At 43.7% G+C, this 26496-nt stretch overlaps 1 protein-coding gene across 2 annotated transcripts; it reads right to left on the bottom strand.

Annotated features, from left to right (window-relative positions):
• Positions 1-386: 386 nt before the first annotated feature.
• Positions 387-25740, bottom strand: GPR137B (G protein-coupled receptor 137B). 2 transcript variants are annotated; one of them, XM_065057792.1, is made up of 7 exons: positions 25090-25740; positions 16467-16516; positions 11178-11400; positions 7354-7507; positions 5321-5445; positions 2470-2594; positions 387-998 (listed from the first exon to the last, which is right to left on the bottom strand). In XM_065057792.1, the coding sequence occupies exons 1-7, from the start codon at positions 25456-25458 to the stop codon at positions 887-889; spliced, it is 1158 nt and encodes a 385-aa protein (XP_064913864.1). In that variant the 5' UTR covers positions 25459-25740; the 3' UTR covers positions 387-886. The 2 variants fall into 2 exon arrangements, with proteins under 2 accessions (XP_064913864.1, XP_064913865.1); XM_065057793.1 differs by lacking the exon at positions 2470-2594 and having other exon boundaries at positions 25090-25601.
• Between the last annotated feature and the right edge of the window lie 756 nt (positions 25741-26496).

Genomic DNA, 26496 nt, shown 5'->3' with positions numbered 1-26496 from the left:
GCTTTATGTATTCCTGGCTCTTGTTTTGTTCCCCAACTGTGGTTCCTAGCTTTTTATTAAATAAATAAGTATTGTTATATGTATCCATCTCCCTGGTAAGCTATTTGAGTTACTCTTCTATGTGATATACCAAGAACTTATTGATGGAGATTATCACAGAAGTTTAATTTTTCAGACTTAAAAATTTCCAGCCTCTTTTGCAGTTCTCTGCTGTTCTGAGATGGTCCCTATAGCCGCTGAGAAGATGCACTTTTCTTGCTTGCTTAGAAGAATGCAGTGTTTTGAGATCATAACTGGAGTAGATGACACTTAGGCCCCAACCATCCTGCCACACTGAGTAAGCAGTGATGATCCAAAGAGTAAGTTGTGCTCTGAGAGTGTAGCAATAACTTGAAAAGACAGTATTTAATTGGGTTGATATTTTTCCCTTACAGACTTTCATGTGCATGTAAGAATCGTTACTGTCATGCAATTGAATAACCCATTCATGTGTTTACAGTATATTCATCATAATCAGGTATTTCTAACCGAATATACAGTGTAAAAATAAAAATACTTAGAAAATAATTAAGCCATTTTACTTCATGAATCTTGCTCTTCTAAAATGAGCATAAAATGATTAAATTATACCCTCTAACAACTCTATTCAAAGCCAAAAATACCATGGCTTAGAACAAGGTATTAATTAGAACAGTCTTCAAAGTTCAAATCATTAGCTTATACTTCTCCTTGAACTATGAAAAGCTCATGGCAAAGACAAGTTCTTCATTTATCTGTGCATAGGAACACTTCTAAAAACCAAAAGGTGAAGAAAAATTGCTAAGCTTTGTTTTGAGAACATTTGGTTTAATATTGGAATGTCCTAGAACGCTGTAGTTGATTGAAGTTATACAGGGCTCGGCCGGTCTGCGTCCAGTGCTGGATCTTGTTGGAGGGATCCTATGTAAGCCATAAAGCTGTTGTTCTGATGGCCCCAGTCATAGTAGTCGTGAGAGAAACTTAAAAAGAAAACAAGAATTAGCGACTGGCAGGTTGCTTCTGCAGGCATCTGTCTAGTGAATATCGGCAAAACCTGATCACGTAGATGTAGTTCTCATGCCAAAGTGCAAACATAATACCCTAACCAGGACGCCAGGCTGCTATTTATTTTTCTGACCTGTCAATTACTTTGGCCCAAGTGTCCTCATCTCGCTAATTCCCAATTCTCTTAGATCACTAAAGACTCTCCCCTTTCTGCTTTGCTAATCTAGAAGGTGTTTGAAAACGCTAGCAGCAGTGCCATGTAAGGGCCCGTCTGACAGACCTGGACCTCCTGTGGCCATGGACAAGTGTTCAACAGCGCAGGTGGTTGGTTGGTGCCTGCATTACCAGTGTGGCTGGTTCCCTTGTGCCTTTGCATGGAAGGGAGGGTGACTCCGGCTTCAGGCTGGGAACCAGGCGGGCGCACAGCACCTCCAGCAACCCCCATGGGTCTAGTTACTATGCAAGAAACTAACACTGGGGTAGGATGACTGATAACTGTAAATAGCAAATATCCAACTTTGCTGAATCATGTTTTGGGCTCAGAGACAGTGGCTATACAATCTCAGCTAAATGAGTGACAAGAACTAGATGTGTGTATGTTAGCTAGGGTTAGCAAGTGAGCTTTTATTGCTAAGATGACTGATTACACCAAACTACTACTAGCATGCTGTAGATACAGGAAGAAGCAAATGAGTAACATGACTGAGCCTCCTCTCAGGGCAGGATGGTGTCCTGGCAGCGCCTTGCCTTCTCCACACTGGGTGCCGTCTTTTGTGCTGTGAACTGCTCCTTCGTGGAAGGGAATCCTTACCTAAAGCTCACAGTTACACAGAGAAAACAGGCTTCTGCACCGCTCCTGGGTTGTGTGGGATTTTGGCAGTTAGGTGGATTCACCTGAGCTTTAAGCAAGTGGGAAAACAAACGTCCCCTTCATTTCAGGTAAGCCTCGAGACATTTAGCCATGTTACGGGGCAACCTAAGCTGAGAGGCTTCTTGCTGCCACTGCTGCAAGTTGCTGCCTGTGCTGTCAAGCTTTTCCCTGCTCTCCCTGAAGATGGGGAGACAGCTGTTTTTCTCGGCTGCCTTGCTCACACACTTAACTAGTAAATGGCACTTCTTAGGCCACTCTTGGAAGAAACAGAGGGTGAAACATGCAACCCAAAGATCTGACCTGACTTTTTCAAAGAGCAGCATACTGTTACAATTCTTAAATAATGCGTTTTCATTCTTGGGTCCTTGCAATCTCTGTGGGGCCCTCAGATCCCTACAGTCACTGGGTGCTGCCTTTCTACTTTAGGTTCTCCCTTTGCTTCCCCTCACCCCCTGGAACTTCTGCAACACTTGGAACCAAACAACTTATTATATATTACTTTTCTGCAGGGTGTGAGAGTTTTTTCTCCTCCAGCTTCTGTTACAGGAAGCAAGCAATTCCCTCTTGTATCTCACCTGCCCTGTGTCCCCTGTGGTGCAATATTCCATGCTAGATCATCGTCACTGTCGTATCTGCGAGGGTTGTCAAAGAAATAAGACCTGGGACTGAAGCCATGGCTTGGGACCATTCCTGCGCTGGCCTGAGGGAAGGGAAACCTCAGTCAGTGCTTGGACAGACAGATAAACTGCTTGGTGTCTGACTTCTAAAAGAAGTCACTGCAGACCTTCCTTCTGGCTTCAAAATAAAACAGGCAATTTCACATTTGCTGTAGACAACAGAAATCTTTTTGCATTTTCTCTTTTTCTCTAGCAGTATAGTGATAGTCCACAGATCTTAACAGCATTTTCTTTTCCTTTCTTCTAGCTAACAGATATGATCCAGTTCTGAAACCACCTCCCAGTATACATTTAACCTGTCTGCTGAGTTCCTGTCCATCCTGGGCACTTTGTGCTTTTAGCCAGCTGACTTAAGTGAGCAGTAGGGAGGCAGCTGAGGATCGGAAGGATATGAAACACCTAAAGACTTTTGTTTTTACCTCCCACATTTGTAACCCTCTTTCCCGGTGCATTATCTCCTCTGTGCCTCAGGAACTGGTCATGCTGAACCTTGGCATCCTGCTTAATGATACCACAGCTGAGAAGCCTCTTGGCCCCTCACTGAGCAATTTCAGTATCTACTCCACAGTTCTGCAAGGGTCAAATCCCAAGGAAAGGTCCTTTCATTAAACAGGGAAAGGGCTGTATATGTAACCACTACATTTACAAAATTACATTTTGCTTTTATTTCCCTATTAATCAAAACAGAAAACATGTGAGATTCAAAAGGTCGGTTTGATTCTGGAAACAGTGCAGAGCGTCACCTAGGACCCAGCTGAGCCTCTTCCACTGGCCCACTGCATCCATCCCAGGGAAGAGGGTTCCTTGCACCTGTGGATAAGCCAGGATGACATCTTGGCCTTAAGCAGGAGAGCAGTTTAATCTCCCCCTATTTTTCAGACATTAAATAACTTTGACAAAGATTAACTAAAAATAGGTCCACCTGACGTCTCCCCACTTCCAACCTTTGCCTGGCTGAAGGTGACGGCAAGGCAAAGGCCCTGGCGCTGCAGTTCCCCACGTCAGCGCTGAAGCAGACAGACAGCTTGTTCCAGGCTATCGTCTGTCAAGTGGAGCTCTGCATGTGAGCCAAGCTGAACGCAGGCTTTGTGAAGTCATTAATGAAACACAAAACCAAAGTGCAACTATTTCTTGGGATTGTTCCTTATTAAAAAGAAAGGACATTTTGGATTTTTGCTGAATCACAGTTGTTGTTTAGATTTTTGAACTAAAAGAAGGTTTATTTTAATTCTAACCCCATGCTTTTTGGCCACATATTTTCAACCACTGGACCATTTGATGCTTCTGTATCAGTTACCCTACTGAACGCTTTAGACTAAAGGCCTGTGGCCCTTGGTCTCCCTCTTGTGGCATACTTGCACTGAAGTTCAGTTTGGCCTTGCTACAGAAGTCTCTATTTTTTGTTTCTTTCTGATGTTGCTTCCAGTTTTCCTCTTGCCACGATACTGTTTAGCATAAATATTTGTGTTGTGTGGGAAAAATCCATATATGACACTGTCTACCCTAAAAAATGTACCCATAAAACTGCTATCTGATTGGCTCTTCTGAACTATATGTTTATGAAATTGGAGATTTAAGGCTTTGTGCAAGTGACAATGCAAAAATATAACGTTACATGTGTTACCACAGTGCTCTTTGACTTATGCGAGAACTGCCTGTTTGACTCCATTTGAGCTCATCTGAGTAGGATTCCACATCTTTATGTGATCAGCTTTTCAAAAGGAGTGATTAGGTCACATCACTTCATTTCATTCGCTTGTGTATCTCTCCCACACTATCCAAACTTGACCACCAGGTCTAGCCTTACTAAACTCACTTTAAATGAAATGAGATTTCTCTGTGGTCACATTTTAGAAGAGCAGCACCATTGAACTGTACTTTAAAACATTTCTTCTTGTTGCAGATGTCCTTGCTAACTTCTAAGCAGAAGTGGGGCTGAGACATTTTTTTAATGATGGACCCTGGGATCCATGTATTTTCTTAACACAATGTCAGGTATCACAGGTGACTAGTAACAGGGCTTTATACAGGTGGGGATTTGTTGCTTCCTTGTTCAGCTTGACTTTCTCATTGTCTCTGAAATCTGCATGTCAGAATAAAACCCACTGCCTTCTCTAAAAAGTTATTCTATTAATTGCTTCTCTTACATGTGAATTTACCATTTACATCCTTCTTGAGGAATATTCACCTTTCCATCCATTAACTACCCAGATATTTACAGGGAATTATCCTTAAAACTCACACCTTAATCTCTGCTCTGCTGAAATAGCAAACAAAATGTCAGCAAGGGCTTACTATAGGTATTGGTCTTTGACGTGGAAACAATTCATTGGGTGCAAGGCTGAAAGAATTCGATCTATTATTTCATACATGCTGCTGAACAGTTAGCACACAACCATTTTCATGGCTGTGTGATGGAAGATCCCAAGTCTGGATAACAAAATTATTTCCCAGTGACTTCAGTTAAGTATCACATTAACCCAAAGGGAAGATGTCATTAAAATTTAAGAAGGTTCCTGTTTTTAACTGCCTGAGAAATACTTTGTCTTCCTTCTGGGTAAATATGATGAACGTCTCTCATGAGGAGTTAGTAAAAAGAAGTGGGAAGTCTACATTGCTTTTATTCTGCCAAGGACACATTCAAAAAGAGAGGTCAAAAAGTAAAGAAGCAAAAGCTGCTTCAGAAGCTGAGCCCTCCAGACCTGCCCGGACGTTACGCTAAAAAAATACATTAACAAATGCCACTTACTAGATCTTTTGTGGGGTTTCGGACACGGAAGAAATACACAACCAAGGAGGTAGGCAAGAGCTCCCAGACGAAAAGGATCACGCCAAACACTATGTAACCTGCATCTCCCAGCTGACATTTCAGATCTGCCTGTCGGAAACGTCGAAGAGAAAAGTATTTAAAAATAAAGATGGCAGCTCATTAAAAGGTGCAGAAGACAACATGACTCCTTACGAAGATTTATATTGAAATGGCTGACAGGCTTGACAACATGGCCAGAAATTCCATCCATATTAACATGTCTAATGATTAAAGGCATACTAAAAAAATCAAAATGCTATCTTGTTGGATACAACTACGCTTTCCTTCTACCCTTCTTCCTCCTTCTCCTCCTGCTATTTTTCCTTTAGCAAAATCAAAGTTTAATGCAGGGGTCTTCCCAGTCTAAGAGCCTGGCGAGCAACCATTTGAGCCAGTGATCAAATCCGGGTAATGAGAAACTAGTTTTCCAGTCCTTTTTCAGCTAGAAATAGTATGTAAAAGGAACAATCAATGCCCAGATATTCAAGAGCATTGTTGGCAAACTGCCTTTTAAAAATTAAGGCTTGGATCCCTTCAAATTGGTGCACATTGTTAGCTTGAATAACCATACTGTTACTCTAGCTGTAGCATTGGACTTCTCTTTAGATTTCCCTCCACCGTTCACCATAGTTGCAGAGGGCAAATCCTGTCCTTTCATGTGTTTTGCATAGAAAAGAAAAGGGTAATGTTTCTGACAGGTGACCTGAGGCAGTAGCACAGTACTAACATCGGGCTGTGTTTCTAAAAGTGACTTTCGATTCCAGTACCAAACTGAATAACCCCTCCCTAGTTCCAGGCCCTTTACATATGGCTCAAATGATTTACCCCCAAATCCAGGCAACTCTAATGTCACAAGTCAGATCAGATGTTCAAAAATCAGCAGTAGTGACCCAGGGCCTACAGCATTCCACTGAGCTCCCCATGAACAACCTCTGCCTCCACAGGGCAAACGAGACCAAATATTCTGTAGGGTCAGCACAAGAAGTGTCCCCTGCAAGGGGGCAGCAGCAGCAGGAACACTCCAGGCCCCAACAATGAGAGGAAAAATGTTTTGATTCAGGAGATTAATCACAACCCAGTGCCCTTCTGCCTAAAACCTGTGTCTCCAAATGACACTGCATGGCACCACCTACCTACACTCCTCCACACACCACAGCACAGTGGGTTCGTGGTCCCTTGACAGACCCTACTCAACTAACTCATATTGAGGTCCCCTGGGCAACCCTACCCTACTGTTTACCTACGTCATGTGTCTGGGATTTTGAGGCCAAACAAAATCTACTCATGGCCCAGAGCCAGGCCTGCCATTTTGCCCAATCTTGACAGAGCTGGAAACTACTGGGCCCTAACCACGTGCTCCAAAGCAGAGAAAGGAGCTGGATGCCCAAACTCCATAATATTCAAGAAAGAATCCCTTGCTGTTTCCTTAAGTGTTTTTATCACTGTTAGTTTTCAATCTGAATTGTCACTTGCAATTAAAGGCTGGAAGGAACCGTAGCCTTATCCTCAAACTACAGAAGGTGTCACACTACCGACAGAATTCAGGTAAATAACTACACAGCCCTGGAAGGCAATGGGAGGTTTCATTATAACTTCAAAACTGAGCATTTCAGTGGAATCAAATACTGTTTTTCTGCTTCTCCAACTACAGTACATTGTTTCTAATGGACAAAACATCTGTCTTTTTTAATAAAAGGAATTTTTTTAAACAATAAAATCAAGGTAAGTAAAAGATTGATTTTTTTTTTTAATTAATTGGCTAGTTATTACTTCTTTCTTTTAGCACTGGGGTTCTTTTCCTCCTTACACTGAGATTACCAGAAATCTGTACTCCTGGAGTGAAACAATCTTAATGCACTGAATAAAAGAAAAAAGTAACAGGATTTTAATATATTAATTCCTCTTGTCATAGCATTATGAAATCAGCCATCATGAACGGAAAGGTTTTTTCTCATTAGCAAATATTTTCATACTTGCCTGATCAGAAACGTTGTACCAATCATAATCAAAAGAATTTACTTTCTTGGTTTGGGAAAATGATAAGATGAACAAGTTGTAACAGGCTCGTGAGGTATAAAGTAGTATAACAGTCACTCCTATACTTGTCACCTGACAGACAGATGAGCCCTGGAAGAGATTTAAACACAGGTTATTATTCATAAGGGCAGCTGACAAGAACATTGCTTTGCATGGGCTTTGAGGGTTGTCATGCTACTCTGCCTACCGTGACTTTTTCTCTTTCCTTTTTTGATCAGTATATCCCATACTATGTATATCCCTGTATTTCACGAGTACAGTGTTTTCCAGGTAATGGTAGCAGTTCCAGCCCTTACCAAGATGGGCTGTGACTAATTCCTACAACTTACTGTATAAGTGCTCTTTTCAGAGCAATGAAAATACATAAGAACCACACTTGGTGTCAGATGGAGCAAAAGAATTCAGCCTCTGGCTGTGCATCAGCTATTGAGCATCCCATATCAGATGCTGGCTAGCCAGCATGATGCAACCTTGCATCTTTTTACAACTGCTTGCTGTGCACCTAAGTATGGAGCAGATCGTAGGAGTCAGCAGCTGAACACAGCACAGACAGGAACAGAACATCCTGCCTTACCCAATGTCAACACAGAGCAGACAAAGTAGAAGCACGGCCTATGGGCAGTGACCACGGCAGGGCAGTCTGAGACCGGGAGCTTGGCAACAAGGGAAGGAATGAGGCTGTGAAGTCTAAAATCAGAACAGTTCCCAAGGCCTAGAGAAAAAAATGGGCAGAGGAGTGGAAAGAGGCTAATCCAGTGTGAGGAAGGCAGAGAGATGTACAAAAATGGGACTGGCTTTGAAAACTCTGTGCAGTTGGCTCTGGAATAGTGCTTTGCACAGCCAAAGGATGGATTAAAGCTCTGTGTGTGTTTTAGGGGAGCAAAATATCTTGCAGACTTTTGCTTCATGAGCCGTGCCCTCTCCCAACAGAGACCCACACCATGGGGATGGGCTCCTCTCATCTGTGTGAGAGAGAGAAGACAGGAGGGAAGCTGCTCCTGCCCTTGCAGGACCTTTTGTACCAGTGCAGGAGACCCGGAGGCCTGCACCCAGCTCCCTGCCCGCACACACTCTGCTTCCAGGGTCGCAGCCCGGGAGCAGAGGTCCAAAGCGCGGTGGCAAGTAAAGCACAGACATAACACAATGGCTGCTGGAGTATCAGGGAGAGTCACCAAGTCACTGTGTCCTGAACCCCTGGCCTTCAGGAGACTACCAGGGCTCCTCTGCTGCTCGCTCACACTAGTGGCTATTGCCTCTGTGGCTCTGCCAGCCAAGCTCCTCTGGCTGGCTGTTCCCTGGTGGGTGTCAGTAAAAAGTTGCTCAGGGAGTAGTCTTGCAGAAAAGCTTGCAGAAAACTGGCTTGCCTGTTTTCCCAGCAAAATGGTGTTGATTCAGGGAACAGTCAGGCTCCTGAGTATTACAAAACCCCCAAGGCAGTCAGCCCCTCTGACCGACTTCCTGCTTAAAACACGCTGGAACTACCACTGCCCAGCGGGCCACAACCTGCGGCCACGTCAGGAGTGAGCCCAGAGCCGGCTGCTGTTCGGGAACTGAAGCCGGCTGTGCCGTAGGCCGTGGTGAAGGCTGCGGCAAGACCAGCAAGCAGGAAATGCCACAAAGAGGAAGTGTGTGCTCGGCACTTCTCTATCCTCAGTCCGCACTAGCAAGTCAGTGACGCTGCCATGGAAACGCAGGGCGAGCCAGCAGAGAGAAGCTGCTGACTGGCACATACTGCATCCCAGCTCAGTGGCACTTACAGACTGGGGACAGCAGAAGTGAAGGGCACAATGGGGTCAGTTATTTCCCCATATAGGTTTCTCTACATTGTTGTCATCCTTCAACAGTTAATAGTTAAATATGCTAGAGATTTAACGAACTGTAATCCCACCAAATATAAAAAACAAGGGAGTGGAAGTGTCCTGGGTTTGCTGCCAGTCAAATATATTTAGTGGCCTGAGAAGGTGGGAGCACAGCAGTAAAAGCAGGGCCAGGGGAATTCTTGTTCAGTCACTGGCCCCTAGAGAAAAGATGTGGAGCCCCGAGTTTGCAGCATGTCCCACCACATGATGCTTTTGGCCAGCACAGAACTGGCCCAGGCGGGCACCTAAGGGCAGGGCTGTGCACCTCCCTGGTGCTGCGGGAGCCTTGGCGCGGGGAACCAGGCCAGCCCCCCACACCGGGCCGTGGAGGTGAACGTGTTTCGCGTGTGGTGAGAAGATCCGTGCCAGCAGACGGGAGATGCAAATGAAAGGCTGCCAGTACCGATGCCAAGCTACATGCACCACAGAGCATGCATTATCTCCAAAGCTACTTGTATCATATCATTGCAGAAAATGGAATTTTCTTCTTTAGCTATTTTTTTTCAGCACAACAGTAGCAGATTAAACCAGGATGTTTTTTCACTGCCAGCTCCAGCCATCTGTATCCCTAAGTATGTGTAGGCAAATCCTACTGGAAGTCCCCAGTGGAACTCTCATTTCAGGTCAGCAGAAAGGAGCGAAGCACTCTTCAGTTCTCATTGCCACATTCAAACTTCCATCAGCCGAGTGTTCTGTCCTTTCTCGTCTGCTGTAATATTAGAGTTTGTTTGGTTTTTGTGAAACAGCTCAAAGTAAAGAAGACCAAGTTTCCTGCAGGAGGAGGAAACGGAACAGTAATCTGCTGAAGCCTCCCTTAGGTTAACGCTGCTTTGTTACACAGATTTACGGTTCTGTGATTTGCAGCAGTAAAAAAACTTTTCTTACTAGTAAAAATAATCCACTGCCCGTGCCCTTTGGTCAGCAAGTGACAGGCTTGAAAGAAACAAAACAAACTAAGCTGTGTTTTCAAATCGTCTGTTCAGCCCTGAACTTTCAGCTGTTGTGCAGTACAGACAGATTTGATTAAACAGGAAAAGAACTGCTTTCATCTGATTAAGTAAATGGAGAGAGGAATTTTATTAGAAGATTTTTCTAAACAGTAGCTGAAACTTACATTTTTGAAAAGTTTGTTGTGGTAATGTGCTTTTGGTTAAATGAATAATTTAAGTTTTAACTATCTACTGCAAAGACCTTTGAAAGCCATGTTTCATTATTGATAAATACAAAACACCTTCACTGATTTTATAATAAACACTGCAGGCTTATGTGATGCTACCCAGCACCTTAACCACTGAAAGTATACAAAGCTGTAAACCTAACAATACGTCTTTAAAGAACATTTTGTAGAGTAATGTGAAAGACTTCTTTCTCCTTCTCCCCACATGGCTGAATTTATAATGTATTAAGTCTTTTAAAACACATTCTCATTATCTAAAAGGCTGTATGCAAATGTATAAAGGGCGATTCATAATTCTGTCTCTGACTTATCTTCAGCATGCTGCTACCTTAAACATTTAACTCAATCAGTCAATAATTGGAGAAGCTGAAGGATTCCAAAGTATAGACCACTTTCACGTAGCAATACTGAAACAAAGTGGTCTTCAGACAGGGATCTGGAGAAAGCAGCATTCACTTGAAAAAAAAGCTGTGAAAACCTCCAGTGAGTAAGTTCTGTACATTCTGCCTCAGAAATACCTGTTCTGGGGTCACTGGTGTGAGCCAAAAGCACCCTTGCTAGCACTTAGAATTGAATTCCTATATTGAGCAGGATGGCCAGCCAAGCACAAGCTGGGAAGTGCGAGGCCTCCAGCTCTCAGGGGATCTAAAGAACTGCGTGGCCTTGCCTCCCACTGCCTTTGTCTCTCAGAAGGTACTTAAAAAGAACTGAAAATGTACCTTACCTTGGACTCCAAGTAAATGTTGGCTAAAGACATCTTGGAAATCTTATACAGGCAGATGGAGAGTGAAACTGCGCACAGCACAAACAACGTGTCATTAATTGCCACCCGGACAGAGACAATGACTTTTCTCTCTGAATTCTGTGTCCTCACCAATACTGCACATGTTAAATTCACCAAGAGGAAGAGGAGACTTATGAAAAGAGAAGCCAGGTAGAGGGGCAACCTGGGAGAGTGAGGAGAAAACAGTTTTAGCAACATTGTTCAGCAAGTGTCAGTCATGAGATGGAAGTTGCACTCTGAGCAATGAGAGCTGCACGTGTTGGGCCAACAGAGTGACCGGCCGCCCGAGCCCAAATCAAACTGCTCCAGATTGCTAGAGAGATTAATTTAGCTTATTTCAAACCTGGTTTTACAGTTACACAACAAACTCTAAGTAAAGAATCTAATGTCGAGTTGCAAAACCTGGAAGAGTGTTTGCAGCAGAAACACAACAGCACAGTTCTTGAAATCTACTTATAATACACAAGTACTTCCCCTGAGCAGGCACTTCATGTACAGCACAAAGCCTCCGAGTGCTCTCTGACAGGAGAAACCTTGCAAAAGGCTGGGTTGTCTGGAACGGTCTGGGCTTGATCCTGATTTTATTATACCACACCACCACTGCCATGAGAAGCACCACTGAGTGCTGATGTTGCTGTCAGATTTCATGTTAAATGAGGGAAGTGTTTAACAGAAGGAAAAATCTCTGCGTTACTGGTTCCCCAGCATCTTTTGCTGTCCCTCCTCCTAAACAATTTGGCCATGGGCAACCTCTTGGAAGAAACATCAAGAAATTTAAATATGCATATTGATTCTGGGTTAGCATTTTGCCATCTACGCCAGGCAAAAGGTTCGTTTGCACACAGGTGCAGAGCTGGAACAGAAATGTGACAGGTTGCTAGACTGGTTTTCTTCATTTGTTCTTTCCCACCTACCCAGCATTGATACCTGCAATACAAGCATACGACATACTCAAGGAAAGCTGCTTCTCATTCCTCTTTCCTCCTACACAGAGCTGTGGAGCTTTTCACTTTAAAAAAAAAGGCATGTTTCCATTTCAGGTGTTTGCTTACTCCATTATCATTGCAGACCAAGGCAGTCACTGATGAGGGTCAACAATTTGCAGTCACCGAACAAAAGGTTTTGGCCAACGCTTTTCATGCCTGCTGGGAATTTTGAATTTGGCTGACAACAATGACCCAGACTGTCCCTGAGGCATCAAATTCTGATTGTTTAAAAATACCCAGTGGTGATCTTTTTCTTTCACACATTCATATCCTTTTGGAATAGCATCAACCCAGCTACAAAGCTGAAGCATAGCCGGCTTATTTTCAGAGGGCAAGAAAGGAAGGGGTATACCTTTGAGACTTTTTAGATGTGTAGCAGGGAGAACTGGAAGCCTAGAAGTGTCTGCTTGTGAATCAGTGCCTTTCTTTCCAGCTTTATCTGGCAGTGAGTGAGGGTGCTGTCTTTTCCTTGCCAGTCACAGAAATTTCCTCTCAGGGGGAAGATTGTGCTCATTCTTAAAGCTTCCAGGACAAGGCTTTGTTTTTAGGATAAGCAGCTGGAGGTACTTCCTTTAAACCTCACAGTATAAAGCTGGAAGCACTGCAGTCCTGAAGCTCCTCTCTCACGTAGCTTCCTCTGAAGAATGCAGTTCCCAGTTGCAGTAGTGGTACGTTTACAGCTTTTATTAATATCTCAATAGTCTTTAAATGACGGTAACGTGTCTTCCTTTCCTTCCCCTCCCAAAGCCTCATGTCTGCTCCTCCACTGTAATGCAGGTAAAATACTCTCATGAGGTTCAGGCTTATGAGGAAAGACAAGCTCTTATGCGCTGCCTGCGTGCAGGACAGTGAGTACGTGCTCTCTTTTCGCTCAGCTTAGGCAAAGGGACCTTCTGCTCCAGTGCAGCCTGCATGCCCTTGATGCTGGCTTGCAACCAGCAAGGCGCAGATGCCTCCGGGCCGGGCTCCTCCTCGATGGACTTTAGCAAAAACCCCCCACTGTCACACTCTCATGCCCACAACCTCCCACAACCGCACAGCCGGGGTGAGCTGTCACGGTCAGTTGGTTGTGCAGCTCTTCACATAATGATCTTCCATCCCTCTTATTAACACAGTGTGGCTGGGGAAACGTCTGCCTCTTTTGACAATAGAAGCCTTGTTGCACGACTTCTGAAGCAGCACTGATGGAGATGCAGGCTGGATCTCTCAGGGCAGTTTTAGGGTCCCCACTGCTGCAGAAAGCATTCCTAACTCAAACGCAGAATGTAGCCTTACAGCTCAACTACAAGGGCACCTAAAAGTCATGCATATGCATATGGGTTTTTTTTTAGAAACAGAGAGGCAGTAGAGGTGCTTCCAGACTGCACCAGTGACTGTTCAAAAGCCTATTGGGTCTAATCCCCATTTTGGGGCTACTGCCTTAAAAGGAGCTGTGTGTAATCTGGTTTAGCTGAGGAACGAACATACCAGGGTGTTCTGTTCTTTCTGTGCCAGACTGGATGTATCTCTAAATTTTTCTTTGAGCTCGAAATCAAACTTCAGATGAATGCAGTGAGTTTTGCCTTGTTTAACAGGAAAATCTATTTGAAACTACTATGTGGTTTCCTCAGAAACCGTACAGTGTCTGAGGCTTGTGTGTAATAAGGCATGCACATACAGCACAGCAAGCCTCATCCAAACCTGACTGTAAGAAATGCCCAAGCCCAGGGAGATGTGCAGAAGGATTGTTTAAGTATGAAGTCGGGCTGGTAACAGGCTTTGCCATGAGCTTTTTTGCCACAGCGACTAGGATCATGAAGGTTGTGTTGAGTAAATTTTCCTTAAGATTCTGGATCTCTCATAGGATTTTATCAATTTTTTCTGTATACGAAATGGTTTTGATTTCTGAGGCCTGTGCCAATACATAGACTGCAGTCCTATGTATCTGTTGCCCTGCTTATATTGCCTTTATCTGTTGCAGAAACACCAATACCACGCAATAAGGTCTGACACTTATTAAAGAAAATGGGTAAAAAAAAAAAAAGGCAAACATTCAGCAATGAAGAAAACTAAAATTCAGTAAGTGCAGACTCCAGTCTCTGTCTGTAGGCCACCCATCTTTCTATCATCCATCATCATCTTTCCATGAGGATTTGAGTGACCTGATTTAATGAAGGATGTCCCTGCCCATGGGACAGGGGTTGGACTAGAAGATCTTTAAAGGTCCCATCCAAACCAAGACACTCTGTGACTCTACGATCTTTCACTAGCCTGCCACAAATAAGATTCAGGACCTCAGCTGTGGGTGTGCACACATTTAAACCTCTTCAATTGCCCCATATAAGACAGGAAATAAGGTCAGCTTTATTTATATGGCTTTTTTACACAGGCTAACCACACTCATGCTAAGGATTCTAGATATTAAAACAAAATACTGCCGAAGTCCTTTACCAACAGAGCTGAATAAGAGAGAAAAGGCTAGACCAGGTCCAAGAGCGATCTGCATTTAGGAACGCAGTAGGCAGGAGTCATGGTGGATATGGAACTGTTGTGGGGAGGGTAGTCTGTGCATGAGTAATTCCAGTCACAATACAGAAATGTTTAGGATCAGACACGCTCCAAGAGCTACAGCAGCAGGGTGCTGATGTTGTCACTTCATAAGCATTGATGAAATATCACAAGCTCCCTTCGCTTTCCCTGAAGAAAGACACTTCCAAGCAGTTTTCAGGAATAAAGCCTTACCACAAACGCCAGTAACAGAGGAGGTTCAAAGCTTCTACCTCTCACCCCTAAAGCCAGCCAGGAACATGCTCACAGACCCGCCCTACAGCACCCTGACCTGCAGCCCAGGCTTTGTGCAAAGCTGTCCTCTTTGTCCCTCTTGCCCATGCGCACTGTCAGGGGCAGGTACGCTTGCCTGGGCGGCTGCCTGGGGACACGGCTGGTGTGTGCTGTGCTTGTCTGCCAGCCCATGTTCCTGGACTTCCTCTCCACAAAAAACAGAGTGCAAAGAGGGGGTGAATGTTTTCATATGCTGCAGTGTTGACCAGGGAGCATCCAGCCCTTGCCCCTCGTGGTTTGGGATGTGGCCACGGTGTGCACACAGACCCACTAACCTGAAAGCATTCCTGAGGCCACTAAAATTGACGCAGCCTCTCTGCTCCCATCTTGACAACTTCTGCATCAGCTGCAGCTCAGCATGAAGCCACGTCCCTCAGCCAGACACACACCGTGTGTGTCCCGTACCCTCCCCAGCCCGAGCACAGCCCACCCCAGGCCTGCTCTCATTGTATCGCCATTCTACCAGATACAGTTTCTGAAGCACCTGTTCCAGAAGATCACCTCTCCAGCTGTATCAAAATCCGACTGGATAACAAACTTTTCCAGCCCAAGGACAATGTTAATATTTGACCTGTTGATACAGTACTGTGTTCTCCTGAACAGTCAGCAAATAACAGATTTCGGTTTCACATTACTCTGCTCTCTTATCCTGATTTCAGATTGTAAATTTTTTCTTCAGAATGGAGACAACCCCCCTCTCTTCCCCTGTCTAAACAATGTCGCCCCTGACTGAGGCCTTTAGGCACTGCCACAATAAACATTTATTTATTGAGCTCTTCCTCAGATTTCTGGACATTACTGCCCTTTGGGGAGCATTCAAGTAATTCCTGACAATCTCTCCTGCCTAACAAGATCCCAAACAAATCTGTCCACCTAAATCCCAAGTTACCCCAACCTCAGCTCTATGGCATCGGCGAAGGTTATCTGTGAGCTCCTGAACACATCAAGTTCCATCCATTCTCTCTACTTCTTTCTCTTCACAACTCTTCTCTGATCTTCCATCTTCCCAACATTTTGAGTCTTCTATTACCACTGACCTAATGGATTAATACACACCCAGTCCCTCCAATTCCTGTCACAATAAATACATCACTCTGCTACCTTTACCAAAGCACTGGATCTGAATTCGCCTAACAATACAACTGTTAAGAACCTATCAACAAATCACCAAGGCAAGTGTTTTCTGCTTGCATTTCAAATATTTGCCTTTGAAATCTGTGAATGTCTAAAAATGGCACTTGTGCTGGGGAACGACAGATTTCTAAATATCATAGGAAGAAGGTGGTTTCAGAACCATCATCATAAAACATCAGTATATAAATATGAATAGCTGTGATATGAGCACCAGATTAGCAAAGACGATGTGTTTCTCAAACAGCACGGCTACTCTTCTTTACACATTGAAAGTCTGCATAGTTCTTACCTGTATTTCAGTAGCTCTGGGGAATATTTTGACTTAGCTTTGAATATCACCTGCAAAACAGAAAAATACTGCATCAAACAGAGGATAAATGTAAGTAAATACAGATGCTGTGATCTGCAGGAATCCTGTCTCACAGGTCACAAGAAATGTAAAGATAGGTTTCATTACATCACAGATTTGCATTTATTGCTGACCTACGGCAGGCAAGTTCTAAGCAAAGTATTAAAACCACTCAGCAGGTAATCACGGTGTACCTGTATACAAATTGCCTACGCCATTATTTTCACTTACTCTGGTTTGTGAATAAGGTCCTTTATACCAGTATTCACAAGAGTAATAATAGAGGCAAGTAATTATTAAGCTCTTACATGACCTAACAGTACCTGCTTCTCAAGTAGACCAGCTCATACTGGCATATTGGGTCAGATACTCTATTCACATGAAGAGCCTGTCATATTACCCTGGCCTGAAATTGGATATGTATGTTTGTATCCATGATACGTTGTCAAAAGGATGCCAAACTCATTCTTGTACTCTGAGGCATATTTGGCTTCTGCTCACTGATTGTCCACTATATAACAATGTGTATTTTTACAGAGAAACGGCTCAGGTCCAGTAGTTACCTTGCTGTAAAGACAAAATCCTGACGTGTTTTCTGCAAGGTGGCTGGGTAATATCAGTCACAGGTGTTTAACCACCATTAGAAATTATGCAAAAATATATTAGCATATTTTATATATTAAAAAAAAATACAGGAAAGCATCACTGCTTTTTCATAAGCTAACATGGTTTACAAGCACGCTCAGCTTACAAATCTTCATTCAAACCAACACTAAAGCACAGTGACTGCTAGTATTACAAAAAAACCACGCTGTATGACTTATTCTGGTTTGTTTCCTAATTGCTTTCTCCTCCAGTTACCCTGCCTTATCCATTTCACTTGGTTTTGCATGCCCTTTAGTATAGCTTGCATAATATTTGCAATGATTATCATGCTTTCCCAAGGAAACAGGACTTACATGATCACTATGTATGTGCAGGCATGTGCCTGCCTGTCAACTTGTTTATCTGTCCCCCTACTAATCTTAAAATACTCCAGTCAGAGAACTGATGGAAAAATCCTTGAAGCACCTTTATCACCTTCCTCAAAATTAGTGGCCCAAGAGAAGTAGGGAAACCTATAAATGCATCTGATAAATGATCTCTGTGAGGAGAACCCTGCACAATGATTCCACACATCACCCAATATGAGAGTCTGCATAGCAAAGTATCATAAGAAATGCCCCAGTTACCGAAACAGCTCAAAGTCAAGCATGAGACACAGATCTGGAGAAAATCAGGCTTCACTTGTTCCATTGCTCCTGGAACAACTTGTCATTTAACTCTTATTCACCATAAACAGCTGCCTTGACATGGAAATTATTTTTGTGACACATCAGCCTGCTTAGCACTGGCTGAACCAGCAGAGAACACTGAGCTTTTCAGCAGGCCCTAGAAAAATAATAGCTGAGAATAAAATTGAAAAGTTGGGGAAAAACATCCCTCAAAATATTCTGCAACCATTGATACTGTTTTCAAATCGTTAACATCACTGGCAGTATCCCTTACAAAAAATTTCTGTGATTCATTCTCCAAATTCCTGGATCACGAATTCTCACAGGAGTTCAAGAATAAGTTTTATGTTGTTTTACTTACTTGGTGCTAAGAGGAGAGGTACAAGAGGCCTGTGAATGTTCTGTTTCCATGGTACACAAAGAGAGGCTGTCAGTTTTTAGAGAAGAGATAGGGTTCAAAATACTTCCTGTACACTTTTTGTACTAGACTTTGCTTATGCTGAAAGACACTCTGGTCAAGCAGGAAGGAACAGATTCCTGACCTCAATAAAACTAAACAAGTAAAACTTGTCTCTAGGGCCATTCCACAATCCTCACCTGTTCTGAGTAGCACTTAATCACACTCATTGTACCGTTAATTTTGACAGCCTTCGGAGCAGCACCGAAAAGAATTACGCAGAGCCTGTGCAAAGGACTACAAAAGATCAGTAATTTGCAGTGGGCAATGAGTTGTGCTGAGTCCACAAAACTGAGAAAATTCACAAGTTCCTGTATACCGTTTCCTGGGGTTCCCCAAGAAGGACCCACTCACTCCTATATTGTCACATAAGCCGGTCCAAGGCTGCCCTACCCAGCAAAAGCTCCATGGATAACTTAGCTAAAACCAAACATGACGTTCCTGCTGCAGATCCAGGAGGATCTCCAGATGAGAAAACGCCAGAACAGCCGTTATCCTGATTCCACATTTGGTCGGCCTCTTCCAGCTGGAAATGAACACTGCACAAAAAACAGATGCTACATAGAATGAAAGTTCCACTATAAAGCACGGACACTCCTAAAAATTCACTGCTAGACAGAAATACAGGCAGCCAAGTTCTGCCACCTTTGCTTAAACACTGATGGGCCCTCAGTTCATGAGTAGCCTTGCTGGAAGCAACGTGATTGTCAGAGAATAAAGGACTTTTCAAGAGGGAGTAAGAATGTCAGAAGCTGATCCCAATGTACCTTATATGCGTGGGTGCTGCCTTCTGCTTTTAACATTTAGCTCAAGAGACTGGTTGCTCAATGGTCCCTCCCCGCAGCAGTGTTGAAAAAGCTTCCAGTCAATATCTGAGTCATCTAAGCAAGTCTTCCAGCAAACCAGGCAATTCCTAAGAATAGACTAAACAGCAAGCAGAAGGCAGACTTTTTTAAAAAGAGCTTTCAGAGACCCACAAGATGAACAGCAACACAGAAAAATCAGTAAAATTCCTTGCTAATTTTCTAATGTCTGAAGTGTTGTTTTATATTCTTAAAAATATTTCCCCTTTTGCTTGTTCTTTAAAGGAGAAATATCTTGTTTTGACTCCTTGTTTCTGCTGAAGGACTGGAAAGATTCTCACTCTCCCTCCTCCACTCCTCTGAGCTCTTTGTCTGGCATATAAACCTGCAGCAGTACAAAAGGACTCCAAAAAGCCCTTCATACAGCCAGGGAAAATTTCTGTTGCAGCAACTGCTATAAACAGCTGCCCATAAAGACATTTTAGCAGGTCCCAGCAGAGGAGCAGTGAGGATGGCATGGGAGTCCACTCACAGCTTGGCTGCAGAGGGTTCTGCAGAGGTGCTGTGCGGCAGAGAAGGCAGACAGGGCCTGGCTGCTGTGGCTTAATAAATCAGGAGCCACTCTGGTCCTGTAAGTATCAATGAAACAGGTGTCAAAGCCAAGTCACCAATTCCCAAAGCAAAAGATAAATAAAATCTCACTGGAGCAACTTTCAGCCCGTGCTCTGATTTAGCTGAACTGACGTGATGGCCACACAAACCTCCAGTGTACCTCGAGTGCTACCTGATCAATTCACTTTTACAGGAGCCACAGCTTAGCTTACCAGAAAGCCTCAGGTATGTGTTAAGTGCTTGCATATGTCTCAAGCTGGCCCCTCTACACAGGAATGAAGTTCAGCTTTATTTACTAGTTCTCATTTCAAAAACTCTGTCAAGAGCATAGCATGTACTTTTCCTTCCCCGTTCCTTTGACCACAGCCCCTCTCTTCCTCCATCACACTCCATGCAAACTTCTCTTTGCACCCTGAAAATAAGCCATAACCACAGGCAGGCCCAGAGCCCCTCACCATCAGCTCATATGCCTTTCCTCTGCTGTGTATCTTCCAGCCCCAGGCCCATCTTTCCCCTTCTCTGTTTCTGTCATGTTCACTCTGTCATTCAGATCATATTCCCCAAAAGGTGCAAATTTTCCCTCTGCTCTCTAAACTCTACGTGGTTTGCAGGGCCTCCAGACATGGGCAACATGTCTCACTACCATACTCAGCCTTGTGCAAATTGGTAAAAATAGTCCTGAAAGAAGAGGGGCCATTGTGGGGCTGGCAGCCACAGCAAACTTGCGTGTGTAGCGTTCCTATCAAATTATTTTCTAAGTCAAAAGAGCTCATTCTTCATGTCAGATGCTGACAGCCAACCAGTCTGCAGTTGCGATTTGTCTCCTATAGAACCAATCGTGAGGGCAACTTTTTACGCCAAACATATTATCTGTAGTTAGACTCCTGTGTATTTCTATGTACATCTAAAACATGCTTTAAATTAACAACAAGCTTTATAAAATATGGTGTATTCATGTACTAAAAAATTAATATTTCTCCTAAATCAAAAGCCCTCTCTGTTCTCCAACTGATGGTATTACTTTCGAAATGCTATCCCCAGTAATTAGAGGATGAGAAATTTTCTTCCCAGAGCTAATACATACCTCAGTCCCACTGGGATACACGTGGCCTCTCTGAAAGCCTCGTGCTGGTTCTGCCCTGCCCTGCCAGGCGCTTCCAGCATGGTGAGCTCCCCTCTGAACTGTCTTATGACGCACAATTTCTCTTCATTTGAAAGTCCCTGATTTTATCAGCCCTGCCTAGAAGGCAGGGTAAGCTTCCCAATCTGGATGCCAGATACAAGGGGAGATGGCTAGCGAGGAGGAAGGAGAGGGAAATCTGCCTATTAGGCCTCTTCGCCCATACAGCCTCACAGTTCTTTAGCTCAGCACCACGTTCCCTAGGTCCTGGAGAAGTTCCCAACCTGAGGATTAAACCTATAGCGCACCAAATGGTTTGTTGTGCCTAGCTATAGGGGAGACCTGGCATTTCCAGCATCCCCCACAGCTCACAGTCTTCAGCCCTGACCTTATTTTTTCAATCTGTAACCCTCCATCCTAACCTCCCTCCTGTTTCATTTGTAGCCTGCTCCCCAGGGAAATGTAAAGTCTGAAGCAAACAGGACAAAGTGAAGCAAGCCCTTCTCTGCCCACCCCTCACACACACACCAAAAAAGGCAACTTCTTATTTTATTTCCCAGAGTCTCTTTACGCTTTTGCCCATGGCACTGACTGTAAAGCCTTAAGACTCATCTCCGTCTCCCCTTGTCAGGCTGGGGGAGATCTGGCCAGGCAGCACATAAATAAGAGTGCCTTTGTCCTGGGATCCTTATGGACTGGAGTCACCTAAAGTGGAGAAAAATGTTATTTGCTGACTTACAGTCTTAGCTTTATTAAGCAGCAAAATAAACTTGTGGGAGCTGCAGGTGTGAGGCAAACATACATATGGGCTTTTTGGTCTCTGCAGGTGAAACACACACTGCAGGTCCCTACCTGATGGATCAGGGAGCTGCTCTGGCTCAGTACAAAGCAGTTATTTGCTGGCGTTTGGCTACTGTTTTATGAAAGTGCCACTGGACGTCATTTTCACTTGAGATGTACTTTAACAATTTCTAAGTAGACAGAGGCTTATCCTGAGAGGGTAGGTCATTTTATTTTATTTATAAGACAATGAACACAGAAACAAGGTATAATAAATTCTAATAAATGTGGTGCACTCATTAGAAATCATATGTATTTTCCACAGTATATGATTTCTGAGACGAGCTAATACTATATAAGCCTCATCTGCAGCAGCCTTATCTTCTATTTTGCCATAAGCAGGGCATCGAACCATAGCAAAGGACCCTGAATTTGGCTCTTAATCCAAAGATCACTCTGGAGTTTTCCTGAGTAAAAACTATTTTGACTGTAACTTCTCTTTCATCCCGTGATCCCTCACTTTAGCAACCTTCCCCAAGGCTTTACAGCTCTTTCTGATGTATCTGCTGATGCTGATGCACAAGTCTGGGAACAACCTCTGCTGTGCTGATGTCATCATGGCTGACTTGTCCTGTTACACATAAAACACAGCCTAAATTTGCATCCCTATTACTTCGGGATATCTATTAAAAAGATAATAGTTGTGGCTAACTTTCTGTCAAGTTCAAAGGCGCTTATTATTCTGAAATAATGCCCTCAGGCACTTGCCAAATGAGTTTTTTTGTTTGGCCAGGAGGATTTGCAATGTTTTTTGAATAACTTTTTCTTCTCACGTCTATGTCTAAAAGTTTTCCTAGCAGTGCCACATGCCTGGGTGCTGTACAGCAGATAATAAACGCCTGCAAATTCAAGAGACCCGTGAGGTCTCTTCCAGCCGTCTGTCCCTATACTGTACATAGATCACTTCTTTACCTCTAGCTAAGCACTAGTTAAATAGCATGTTTTTCATGCAATGACATACTGCTGAGGACCTTTTTTGCCTTCCTTCTAGAGAAAAAACAGTACGAAAAGTTGTTTTTGAACAGGTCTGTGAAGTTATAAGCCATTACTGAAAACAAAATTCTCTCTCCCCACCCCTTTCACACTAGTTGTTGCTTGCCTGCTGTGGAAAGCTAGATGCACGCAGTCTCAAGGAGATGCTGAATTTCAAGCCAAACCACGTATAATGGTTAGAAGTAAAGAATTAATAACGGTGAATTAAAAATATGTGCACTTATTCTCTGTATTACATTATATTCCTACAATGGCTGTGCTTGTATTTCTTAAGGCTTTGTTTTGGCTGGGGAGATATTTGAGGTGAGATTTCACTGGGAGCAACCAGCTCTAAAGCAAACAACAGGACTAATAATACGCCTGTCTACAGTGGCCCACGATCTTTAAAGATGATGACGCACATCACAGGCTCTGAAAGTCCCTTGCAAATACAGTTTCAAAAGCTCACAACAGCTCTTCAAGACAGGTAACTCTTACTCTCATTTAGAGAGGGGCTGAGAGGAAGATCCTGAGGACTCATGGTGACAAAGCAGAAATTGTCTCAAAGGCAGAATCAATAGCCTTAGCATTTTTTTCTGTTTCCAACCACTGACTTGTACTTCCTGAATGATATCAGACAGCAATGCCAAAAATAAGCTGAAAGGACATGTGGGCATTCTCTATGCTCTCTTTTTGGACCTTCCTTAGACAAAAGGACTCGGTTAGCTGCAGCGCTAAGCCCCTGAGTGGTGCCACTCTAATTCACAGGGTGCAGATGGCCGTGACCCCCTGTGCTCATGCCAGCCTCAGCTTCTTGTGGCAAAGGGCCAGGATGGCGCATTCTGCCTCCAGACTTCCACAGAGCCCTGTGTGTGTGTGTCTGAGGGAAGAACCTCACACAGGGCTACGACTTAGTCCCAGCCACTGTGGTGAGGACGGACTGTGTGATGATGGACATTTGCCCCTGCGGAACTGCACCATCATCAAATGACTCTCACAATCGCAGTGGGACAAAGCCTAGGTCACCACATGCCTGAGCTGGATTTGAGTTGCGCGTAGATGAAAGTTTCCTGTAATCCCTTAATATATCTCAAGTCCCAGGGAGTGGAGCAGGGTGAGTTAGCAGGTATTTCAGAAACTGAATCCAGAAAAGTAAACCTAAGCACAAAACTGTGTATGTGGTTCTAAGCATTTAATACTCTCTACAACTCCAGTGATCCTCTTACAGCTGTCATGCTTACCATTGCTGCTTTTTCAGCTCTGGGATGGCAGCTCTCACAAGCAGCCTGATCTCTCCAGCCAGGCTGTTCAGAATTGACAGGCCTGTAATCACTACAGAGCACTGTTAAACATCATAGGCATTACAGAAGCACCCAGACCTAGGCATGGAGCTGGTTCCAAGTGGGGCACGTAGCAACAACCAAAGCATCCTGAGCACTTCCAGGGGTGCTCCAGGGCTGTCCCGTGCTCTCCTGGCCGACTACCCCTGCACTGGGAAAGTGGACTTTGGCAAGTGTCACCCGAGTGCAGGCTGGGCTTCCTGCTCCAGGCACCGCACTGGGATTGAGGAGACGGAGAATCCAGTCCCTGCCACCCCCCGCAAGCCTCCTGTGAGACCTTAGGCAAGCCCAACAGTCTTTCTTTGCCTCGGCATGCCAGTATCCCATCCTGCAGCCCACTGCCAAGATTCCCAAGCTCACCATAAATGCTTCCACGCAACTCTGACTGCAGCAACCTGGAATGCCGTGCAGACTAACTCATCTGGCTTCTTAGCTGTCCGTAGCACAGATGCAATCTCAACCCCTCTTTCTGAAATGGAGATACTATTTCCTCTGCTGCACTATAGAGCTAATTTGCCTTTACATCACAGCATCCCTGAAACCGAGGGTGTACCTCTGTACAGTACTTATCACTTACTGGGGTCTGGAGTCACTTCTGCTTATAATAGAGATCATTATAGGAATTTTGGTCTGCAGTAGGACTTGATAGACAGTTTTGGCTGTGATAAACAGAACGGAAATCTCACTCAGAAACATGTTAGCCAGCTTACGAAAAACTGGGGGGTGCCAGCAAAATTAGAAATTACAATTCCGACTGCATACAGAGATCAGGTCTGCTAAGCCAGGAGGTTTACAAAGTCTAATAACAACAAGAATAATAAAGAATAATAATAGAATGGCATTTTGGGTGTCCAGCTTTCAAGCTCTCCTATACATTTTTCCCCAGCCTCTAAACTAGATGACACCCATTTAACAGACAGTAGATATATTATTTGCCATTCCTGAACTGATCACTTCAGGCTCCAGTTTCATTGCAATGCTGATCACTTGCATATAGACTAAAAGTTAAAATTTCAAACTAAATAACTGAAATTTACTTTTTGCATAGCCAAGGTACATTTTTAAGTTACATTTGCCTCATGATTCTACCAAAATAATGCTTTACCATTCTGTCAGATTCAATCAACCAAGTAACTGTTGCTTACCTGTGTGAAGTACAGATTCATCAGGGTCAGGGTGAAAAACTGGAGGCAGACTGGGAAGCAATAGAGAAGCCAGAAGATGAAGGGGCTGAAAGAATTTGCTGTGACAAAGTCTCTGAAGTAAAATGAAAAGAGCACAGTCCTAAGAGAGGCCCAAAACAAGCACAGAAACAGAAACACAGTCTGGTAGCTGAACCTCTTGTGCCTGTAGTGAAGGACCAGCCAGAGCTGGACGTAGATGAACACAAAAAGCAGTGAATAAAAAACAGTATATACAATGGTCAGGCCCAGCTTCACATACGGAGGGACAGCTGGCGTCAGGGTCGGCGGAAGGGTGTCATTTTTCAGTGGGTCCCACTCAGGGGCCTCCATTTGATATCAGGAATCCTCAGAATTATTTATTAAGTTTGGCTGCCGCTGTTGCCGCCTCCTCCTTCTTCTTTCATCTTCCTACAGCATAGGAATCAAGAAAATGAAAGAAAACAAGCTGCACTTCCTCTTTGGCAGCTCACTGTGGGCTGGTAGCACATGATCACAATTCAGAATGATTCATTAGGACTGCCTTTGTCAGCAATTGGCAGGGAACAGCTCAGAAAGCTGCCCTTTGCTGATGTTTGTGCACAAATCTTAACCATCCTTAAGAAACAAAGAAATCCACCAGCCCCCAAATGGATTACTGATCTTTTTTTTTTTTTTTTCCCTAAGGAAAATTATCTGGATTTTAAATTAGTTAAGTAATGTTCTATTTTCTACAAGAAGCAAGTACCTGACATTTTCCCAGTGGCAGCCACATCGTATCTTTTTAGGACTTTTTGCCTCGTTTCCCATTTAGCAAGTACTTTATTTAGCTGCATTTCATTAGGAATAATTTTAAGGACCTTAAAGTACTCACAAAATTCAAACTACTGTAGTAAGCTGTAACAGTTCAGCTCTGCATTGCAGAAACCTTTGTATTTATAAGGAAATAAACAATTATCACAGCAAACCTGACACATTCAATGTCTTATTTTTCTTCTAACATAAAACGTTTCATTAGAATGGGAGAAAAGGCATATCAAGGCTTGCAAACATAGCATATACAGGAACAAATAAAACCCCCTAAATACCCAAATTCACCAAAGCGTACATGCAGCTACAGGTTCTTTTCTTCTTGGTCGTTGCCTATTTGTGCCATCGCTGTGGCAACAGCTGACCAGACACGCCTTTTCACAAGTGTGCAGATGTGCCCTTGGGATTAAATCTATAAATTAACAGGCGCTATGGCAGGCTGCTGGGTTTGACTCATGGGGGTGAGAAGTGAGAAGAACGAACTGAAACTGAGTGGTTTAGACATCTGTAGTGTGGTGGAAATGCTTCCTATATCTCTAGGTCCTGTATAGTGTCATATACCATCAAATACGAAGGTTTTTA

This window comes from Columba livia, chromosome 3, assembly GCF_036013475.1.
Source record: "Columba livia isolate bColLiv1 breed racing homer chromosome 3, bColLiv1.pat.W.v2, whole genome shotgun sequence".
Classification (NCBI taxonomy): Eukaryota; Metazoa; Chordata; class Aves; order Columbiformes; family Columbidae; genus Columba; species Columba livia.
The sequence above is the reverse complement of the archived record's forward strand: the minus strand, read 5'-3'. Positions and strand labels throughout refer to the sequence as shown.